The sequence below is a fragment of the Arvicanthis niloticus genome, chromosome 1 (assembly GCF_011762505.2).
Source record: "Arvicanthis niloticus isolate mArvNil1 chromosome 1, mArvNil1.pat.X, whole genome shotgun sequence".
Taxonomy (NCBI): Eukaryota; Metazoa; Chordata; class Mammalia; order Rodentia; family Muridae; genus Arvicanthis; species Arvicanthis niloticus.
In genome coordinates, this window is record NC_047658.1 from 120,571,562 (window position 1) to 120,580,751 (window position 9,190).

The 9,190-nt window shown below is 36.5% G+C and overlaps 1 protein-coding gene across 3 annotated transcripts; it reads left to right on the plus strand.

Moving 5' to 3' along the window:
- Positions 1 to 684: 684 nt before the first annotated feature.
- On the plus strand, positions 685 to 8,190 carry LOC117722341 (olfactory receptor 5AN6). Of its 3 annotated transcripts, XR_013105715.1 has the most exons (3): positions 692 to 771; positions 6,072 to 7,167; positions 7,309 to 8,190. XR_013105715.1 is itself a non-coding variant. In XM_076917891.1 (2 exons), exon 2 carries the CDS (start codon positions 6,092 to 6,094, stop codon positions 7,037 to 7,039), a length of 948 nt encoding a protein of 315 aa, XP_076774006.1. In that variant the 5' UTR covers positions 685 to 823; positions 6,072 to 6,091; the 3' UTR covers positions 7,040 to 8,190. The 3 variants fall into 3 exon arrangements, 2 of the variants coding, with proteins under 2 accessions (XP_076774006.1, XP_076774004.1); XM_076917891.1 differs by having other exon boundaries at positions 685 to 823; positions 6,072 to 8,190; XM_076917889.1 differs by having other exon boundaries at positions 6,072 to 8,190.
- Positions 8,191 to 9,190: the final 1,000 nt, after the last annotated feature.

Below are 9,190 nucleotides of genomic sequence, written 5' to 3' on the forward strand. Positions count from 1 at the left end.
GCATCTGAAATGTAAATAAAATATAAAATAAAAAGATGGCAAGGCAAGAAAAATAGATAAGCAATTGCCTAACCAGTTAAACAGTAAAGAATCATGCTTAAAGTGAATGAAAGAAATTCAAGTAATAAAATTCACATGAAAAATAAAAAATTATTTGTATTTTGAAACTTTAAAGTTAAGTAGAAATAAAAATGTAAAAACTCACATTTGGAATAATGGCTCCGTATTCATTTATTGAAATAGCTGCACATTCAGTCCAGGATTAGTTTAGTCCAGAAGAAAAAATAATTGAACTGAAGTGAATTGAGTGTAGAATATTATAATTCATTGACACTAATATTTATAATGATTTCTGTGAATGATTTAAGTATGCCTGATAACATTCTGAATGAAATATATACAATGCATCATCCAATAGGCAACAGAAAAGGTAAAAGTTACCCTGCAAGAATTTGGAGAATATATATGAGGTACATTTTTATTCTAGTGACCTCTTGTTCTAAAAACATTTTCTGAATGAAGAATCCATATGCAGAAGTAAAATCACCAAGGGAAACCTCACTTTTCCCATTACCATTACACTGGAGAACACTTACCTGGACTGCTAATTAGTGATTTTTTTTCCATGGTGAGTCTAAGGAGTTATTTAAGTGAACCTCAAGTGGAAGTAATTCTCCTTATCATGGATGGATGGCCAGAAGCATGCTGGACAGATCAGAGTTTGGAATAGGCAGCCTCCTGTAGGAATGATTCTTCAGAGAAGGGAAGAAGGTGTGTAATGACCTTCACCAGGCTCTAGAGCAGAGTCCATCCAGATCAGGAGGTGAGAAGTGGATGCTATTATGTTTCCTACACTGCTGTGGAGCAAGTAGCCACCAACAGCTCACCTTCCTCAGAAACATCTGAGTGAGAGTTGTAGTCAACAGGAGTAAGGACAGCACAGGTTAGCCGGGGCAGCCCAGTGATACCAGTGTTCATGAATTTACCCTGCTTTAGGATCATCAATTTTTCACAGCCTCCATGTCTGCCAGGAGTTACTTATTTCTAAACTGCCCCCCTGTTCAGTATTATTTTTAAAAGCTGTGTTAATCAAGAGCTTCACTGATTAAGAATTAATTTAATGAAATCAGTGTACTATTTTGAAATTTTTATTTGCTAAATCTAGCATTAACAGTTTTTTAGATCCAGCCATGTTGTTTAGCAGCTATGAGAATGTAAGTAATAACTTAGACACCTAATGTCTCAGCTTCCTCATCTACAACATACAGGAAATGATGTTCGCAGAACTGTGTCAAATCAGCTCAGATACTATATGCAAGTTTTCAGGAATTATGCCTATCACAAAATAAGGACCCAATAGACAGCGACTTGCTAAATGAGTAAAATAAATTCTACCTCAGAAAAGGGTTTTGATGTAATCACAGGAACATATGCCTATGATCTCAGATACTCAGGAAGCTGAAAAAGGCAGATCTCAAGTTTAAGGCCAACCTGGTCAACTTAGTGAGATCCTCTGTCAATATAAAAAGTAAAAACAAAACTACTAGACATGGATTTCACTGTTAAGCATTTGCCTAGCATGTGCAAGCACTGAAAAAAAATAAGAAAATGCTTAACATTTTAGTTACCTATGTTATTCTTTTTCCATATAAGATCATTTTTTATTATTCTGCACTGGGGCACGGCACAGTTCTGTATGCTTCCAACATTACAGAGCCCAGCGTGTATCAGCTATGAGAGGAAACAGGTGATGTAAGATATGTCTTCCATGTCAGGCTTGGTGGAATTTTAGGAAGGGAGATCAAAGCCAAAGCACAGCATAATACATAAACCAGCAGAAAAATTATTCATTATTTTGTAGTTGATACTCCACATTGGCATTGCTACACTGCTGGGTCAGTAGGTTGTTTATTACAGCATCACCACAGACATCGGTAATATAATAGGTCGACTCATGGCATTAAACCCTAGGAATTCTTAAATTTCATTATAACATTATGAGATCACTTTGAACTCTGTGAGTTCAAAGCCAATGAGGGCTGCACAGTAAGACCATGTTCTCTCCACCTACCCCCCACATTTTCTTAGTTCTTACATCTTCAAAGTCCTGTACCTTTTATCCTTGGGGTGTATCCCTTTAAGCCTTAATATGTCTCTGACTGTTAGATTATCATTCTTAGAAAACCTACCACTTTGTAAGCAACCACTGATGATAGATGCTTGTTTTCCTTTGTTTCAAGCAATCCCCTCTATCTTCTCCAATTTCTAACTCTAGAATGGAAAGAAGAATCAATGAGAAGGATTGCACTTTGATGACATTCATCTCCACTTTAAGATAAATTGTTGAACTGAGAATACTTTCATATATAATTTATAAAAAATCAAGAAACAGACATACTTAAATGATTATATATAGAACATATACATAAATTTAGAGGAACATAAAGTTAACCACCACATAAAAACATAAAAGGATAGTCAGCAAACAACTAACTGAATGTACAAGGGTGTGCACACATATGTGCAGGAATGCATGTGCCTCAGGGCATGTGTGAAGATCAGACAACCAACAACTTGGAGGAGTCAGTTCTCTCTTCACACAGTGTGGGTTTTTGGGATCAGATTCAGGTTCTTGGCAGCAGGTGCTTTTACTGCCCAAGCCAGCTCACCAACCTCTCATTGATGTTTTAAGCCAATACATTTGTTTTAAAATAGTAGTATAGAACAGATATAATATTTGTTATATTAGTTGTTTATTTTTTGGTTTTGCTTTTTGAGACAGGGGTTTCTCTGTATAGTACTGGTTGTCCTATAATTCACTCTGAAGACCAGGGTGACCTTGAGCTGATCCACCTGCCTCTGCTCTACCAAGTGCTGGAATTAAAGGTGTATATCACCACCACCAGGCTTGAAATATTTTTTTTAAAGGTTCTTACCTGAAATTATATCAAGAGCCTAATGTATAATAAAATAGCTCATAAAATTTAAGTACAAGTAGGGAGATTTTCAGTACATTAGAAAATGATCCATGTGCAATGAATTTAGAAGGAACTCTAAATTTGTAATAAAAAAGACTTCCAAAGTGAATGAGAAAATAAGCTTTAGTTCATACACTGAGTCTTTCCTTATTCATATTATCTATTTCCTTCACCTTCCTTCCTCAAAACATATTACAAAGTAATATGTTCCTGGAGCCATTTGAAGAGTTTATTTAATCTTCCTTCTGCTGTTTACCAAATGGTAGTCTTATTTGGTGCTTTGCAGATGTTAGATTTCAACAAACATTGTATTATATACACAACAGGAAAGCATTTTCTGTGATTCCTTCATCAAGATTTAATTTGGGTTTTAATATTAAAGAGAAACAAAATAAACTAATTTATAAGATGTAAAATTTTATTCAGAAGATTATGACATTTTATTATATTAAGAGAGAAAGATTGCAAACAACAAAAAATTAAGGGACTAGCTCTTTGTCCTTTCACTGTTAGGTCCCTTAGTCTCTTGACTGATCCCTTGGGCTACAATCCTATGAATAATTTATTACTGTTGCTTATTACTTCTTCAGAAGTGTATGAATGATGTTTATCTATTAAGTAACTGGCTGTATACCTTCTTGCAGTGTCTTAAAAATTACTGTACATAATTTTTTATTTTTATTGACTGTGATAACATTTTATCTGCAATGAATTTCCACAGTAAAAAAAACTTAGAATGTTAAATCTGCTCATTTTAAAAAGAAAAGATGCATTGTTATTTTTTTTTATTTATGTGCATGTGTCTGTGAGTTTGTGTGCATGTATACACAGAGGACAGAAGAGGATGCCATATTTCCTGGAGCTGGAGTTAGAGGCAGTTGGGAGCTACCTGCTGTGGTTTAGATACTCTACAAGAGCATCAAACCCTCCTAACTGCTGAGCCATCTCCAGTTCCCTAAATCTGACCTCAGTGTGCTCTGTTTGTAGCGCAGTTTATGTCATCCCTCTGACACTGCTTGTGATTAAATTGGTATCATGCCACTGGGCCATTTGATCCATCTCACTGACTTGCAGTAGAGTGAAGGAAACACATTTATTATGGCATTCCAGAATGTAGATTTCATCATGAATGGAGAACAAGAAGTTAAGTAAAAGTAGCTGCAGGAATTAGCGGGAATTTTTTTTAATTCAGGAGTCTTTCTCTATTACCGGCAGCATTGCTATCTAAATATTTTTATTTCATTTTCTTTTCCTCATCAGTGAACTAGAAGAGCTATAATGTTCATCTGAGAGATTAAAATTGTGTTTTTGTGTTTATTAAAAAGATCGATTCAGTTAAACATACGGAAGATAGAAAAATCTTTACTGAATGAATTTCTTAGCAATTAAAAAATAATATTTAACTTTCAGGGTCTCCAGGACATACTTGTTCTGAGAATAGACTTGAGAAAACATACTATAGAAATTCTACAGTAATTCATATTTCCAATGAATCACCTAATTTCTTGAAGAAAAATTCTTTAATAATTCTCTTAAACTATTTCTGTCTTCAGTAAAGATGTTTTAAACATAGGCATCCCATAAGTCAATTTTACAGCAGAAATATAGTATAGACCTTGGCGTATTTTTTATTATGTACACTGATGACTGTCATGGGTCAATGTAATTTCCTTTTTGCAGGTTGCTAACTAATCCTCTTTTTTTGGTTGCTAAAATCGCATTACCATTTCTCTAGAGAACCAGACTCTTTCTGTGTGATTTCCCACCACAATGATTGTTTTCATACTTGAAACATCCCTTTGGTGTATACAGAACAGCTGGAGTGATTTTATTTTGAAAATAGAGAAACCAAAGCCCCAGAGATGTCAGAGTGATGCAGGCACAGATCTTGGAACCCAGAACAGGTGTCACTAGACTCAGGTCCTCTCAAATGTAGTAGTAATGAATATTTATTAACAGTTAGTGTTACCTCTTTTGCGCCTTTAGTTATCAACTGAGATAAAAGAATTTTATGTGTCATTTCTCCTAGACTAATGAGAAATGAAATGCAAGGTGAATACTAATTTTATTTTCTTTGATGCACTCATTACACACATCTTCTGAAGACATGGACATGGAAACCATCAAAGTAACATCTGAAAAATGAAGGAATTCTCGCCAGTCACTACAATGTTCTATGGCTTATGCATAAAATCTTATTATAAACAATTATAAAAAGTCCTAGGACTGAACAGGTGGCACATGAACTAAGATTAAAAATTGAGCAAAATGGGAATTCTGTAATTGATCTTATTATAAAGGTGATTTAATTGTTAGTCAAATAATTTAATTCATTGTAGTGGACGAGTGTCAATCAATTTAGAAAAAAAACCAAAATAAATCATATTTATAGTTTTATAATGTGCTAATTTTTTTCCAAAAAATTAATGCAGATATAAAAACTAAAACTAAGTGACATGTAGAGAAGGGTCTTACTGATTTACATAATTAAATATTTTTTTCAGTGTAACACAAAGGTAGGACCATCATTATTGAGTGAAGTTAAATAGATAAAAATAAAATGATGGATATATTAAAACTGTGATCACACTTAATATTGACAATGAATGATAAACTTGGAAAATAATTGCCAAGTTTAGGGAAGAGTGAATTAAGACTATTCATTTGATGGAAAGTTTCATACACAAACCTAGTAGAGAAAGCAGATGGCAATCAATAGATACAAATTTAAAACAATAAAATAAATTTTACCTGTAAGATTGTCAAAGATTGAATCTAAATAAGTATATGCAATGATAATAAAATAACATGAAACACTGTCATGAAATCTTTATACTAGTGCAAATCAGTATCAACATTTAGACAAGAATTTGGCAACATCTGTTTGTATGCGTGGGAAGAATTAGAGGACTGTAACTCAAACTGTGAAGTGGCAGGAAGAGGATTTTCTAGCAATTTTCAGAATAATACTTATATTGCGATTTTGTTAAATTTAGCTTAATTGTGGATAATTTTTCATTCTATCCTGTAGTCAAAACAAGGAAGGTCCATAATGTTAAAACAGTCATTTTTAATCTGACTATCTATCTGCAGGTTCAAGGTGCTCCGAGACGATGTCAGGAGGGAGGAATAGCACCATTGTCACCAAGTTCATTCTTGTGGGATTCTCAGATTTTCCCAAGCTCAAGCTGCTTCTCTTTGTTGTCTTCCTGGGAAGTTATCTCTCCACAGTGGTGTGGAACTTGGGCCTCATCACCTTGATTCGGATTGACCCTTACCTACACACACCTATGTACTTCTTCCTCAGCAATTTGTCATTTTTAGATTTCTGTTACATTTCATCTACAACCCCTAAAATGCTCTCAGGATTCTTCCAGAAACCTAAATCTATCTCCTTTGTGGGGTGCACCATGCAGTACTTCTTCTTCTCAAGCCTGGGTCTGGCTGAATGCTGCCTTCTGGCAGCCATGGCTTATGACCGGTATGCTGCCATTTGTAATCCTCTTCTCTACACAGCCATCATGTCCCCATCACTCTGTGTGCACATGGTGGTTGGAGCCTATACCACTGGTCTCTTTGGTTCATTAATTCAACTGTGTGCTATACTTCGGCTCCATTTCTGTGGGCCAAATATTATAAACCACTTTTTTTGTGACCTGCCTCAGCTATTAGTCCTCTCCTGCTCTGAAATCTTTCCCCTGCAAGTCCTGAAATTTGTCATAGCAGTGATTTTTGGGGTGGCATCTGTCTTGGTTATCCTGATATCCTATGGTTACATCATTGGCACAATCCTGAATATCACCTCAGTAGAAGGTAGATTCAAGGCCTTCAATACTTGTGCCTCTCACTTGACAGCAGTCACCCTCTTTTATGGATCAGGACTCTTTGTCTATATGCGCCCCAGCTCCGACAGTTCTCAGGGTTATGACAAGATGGCTTCGGTGTTCTATACAGTGGTGATTCCCATGTTGAATCCTCTGATTTACAGTCTCAGGAACAAGGAAATCAAAGATGCTCTTAAAAGATGTAAAAAGAAGTGCTTTTCTCGTTGCCACTGTTAGTTAAAAGTCTGTTGACTGGAAGTTCCTATATTCCTGGAACTGCAGGGTCTTTAATGTGATTCATATACTCTGATGCTGTGGTGGAATTGCAAGTGGGGTACTCCATCAAATTCCAGGGCTGGCTCATGGTATGTGAATCCTGTGTCTTGTCTTTTAGTCTTGAAGTTGGTTCCTCTCCTATATCAGTGTGGCACCACAGAACAGTTTCCATTTTCTTTGGAGTAGCAATCTTTTGTTCTTAAGTTTTCAACCCTTATTCTTTCTTTCAGAACTTCAAATACGTAAGCCAAAGAAAACACAAGGCCAATGCTCCTTCTCAATCACCATATCTCAAGCAGTATAATGACGACTTTAATGGTCTGAGACTTCAAACTCTTGAGATGTCTCCTGCTTTATTTTTTTAAAAATCATCTTGACACAAACTAGAGTGATCCAGAGAAAAGAACTGGATTTGAGAAAATGGGTCTAATGGTCTAAATGGAGTCTCTGTCATGGCCTCTGCTTCAGTTCCTGTTTCATGTTCCTACCTTGAGTTCTTTTTCTGACTTCCTGTAGTGTGATTTATTTTGTTGGCTGGACCCTTCAAAGGATCCCCAGTTCTAGTCAACTGGCCCTTCACAAATTCTTAGATGTTAGAACTGCTCAGCTCTATGACCATCAGTGTTGGTTGCCTCTTGGATTTCCAGAAACAGGATAGGATATAATAAAAGCCAGCTGAGGCTGTCAGGGCCATGGGGTGGGGCTAGCAGAGTGAGAGAAGGCAGTAGGTGCTAAAGATATTAGGAGACAGTTGAGCCAGGAAAAGCTGAACTGAACAGATAGGGTAGAACAGTTGTTACAGTGAGGAGCTGTGATGTTGGGAAAGCTGGGAAAAGGGACTAGTTAAGCAGACTTTAGGGTTGGGAGAAACATTTGTTGGTTGGGAGATATATTTGAAGGGACTGGGATGGAAACTGGGAAGAACAGTTGAAAAAGAAATTAGATTTAGGGATTTCCTCCCTCTATGTTTCTTTCTCTCCTATCTAGTGTTAGGGATGAAACCAGGAGGATAAAGGGAAAAAAAAAGAACACACAAGGTAGCAAAGGCTAGCTACAACTTCCCTTTATGCCTGACTACAAGATGTAAGCTGAATAAATACTTTCCTCTCTAAGTCATTTTTGGTGATGGTGTTTTCTCACAATAGAAACCCTAACTAAGACACGGTGCTTAGGCAAATTCCAATCGATGAAGACATGAATGTGGAGGAAAGTGTCATCCTAAACTTTCATCTAAATTATCTGCCAAAGAAAAATATGTAATAAGGTGTTTGTTCTAGAACTTGTGTTTTAGGAACTTATTTTTCAGAACCATAAATAAATAGCCTGTGAGTGAATGAGCAAAATGATTTTAATGATACTACACTACACATGGATGGGATCATGTCTTTGTCTCTGTCATTGCTGTCCTATCTGGAATGACATTGTATGAAACTACTACTAGGAAGACCTGAACAAATGCCTACTCATATCAATAACAAGAAAATGATGACAGACCAAAGTATAGATACCAAAGTCCAATTTGATGAACCAATGAATTTTATTGGGGTCACTTACAGGAATGTGTGTGAGGAGTTAGTTACAGAAACAGAAACGACTCAAGGAGAGTTGTATCACCAACACCCATCCCAGCATGGGTTACAATTCACTAAATCTGAGAACCTGGAGTATACTGTGCAGCCTACAGGCAGCTCACCTGGATGGAAGGTGTCCTTTCTAGGTGGCTCGGTTGGTCTGGGACTTTCAGGAATCTCAGCTGATCTCTACTTCTTCCAGAAGACCGGGCTTGTCTGAGAGTGACTTTTAGCCGCCGTCTTTGCTGCACATACACTCTTGGTAAGGGCAGGCCTAGTGAACCTAGTTCACTAGGTTTGGTCTCAGGGACTTCCAAAAGCTATTTTGACTTGTTTCCTTACTATAGTAAATGAACTTTCCTGTAGAATGCAATGTTTCAAGCTCTTGTGAAACTGCTATACACTGGGTGAGTGGACATTTGTTCATGTATCCCAGATAATGTTCACACACTCCTTGATGCTCAAACATAGGACATGACAGAACAGGAGAAACACCCTTCCCCATGTGACATAGAATGGCATGCATTCTTTTTTTTTTTTT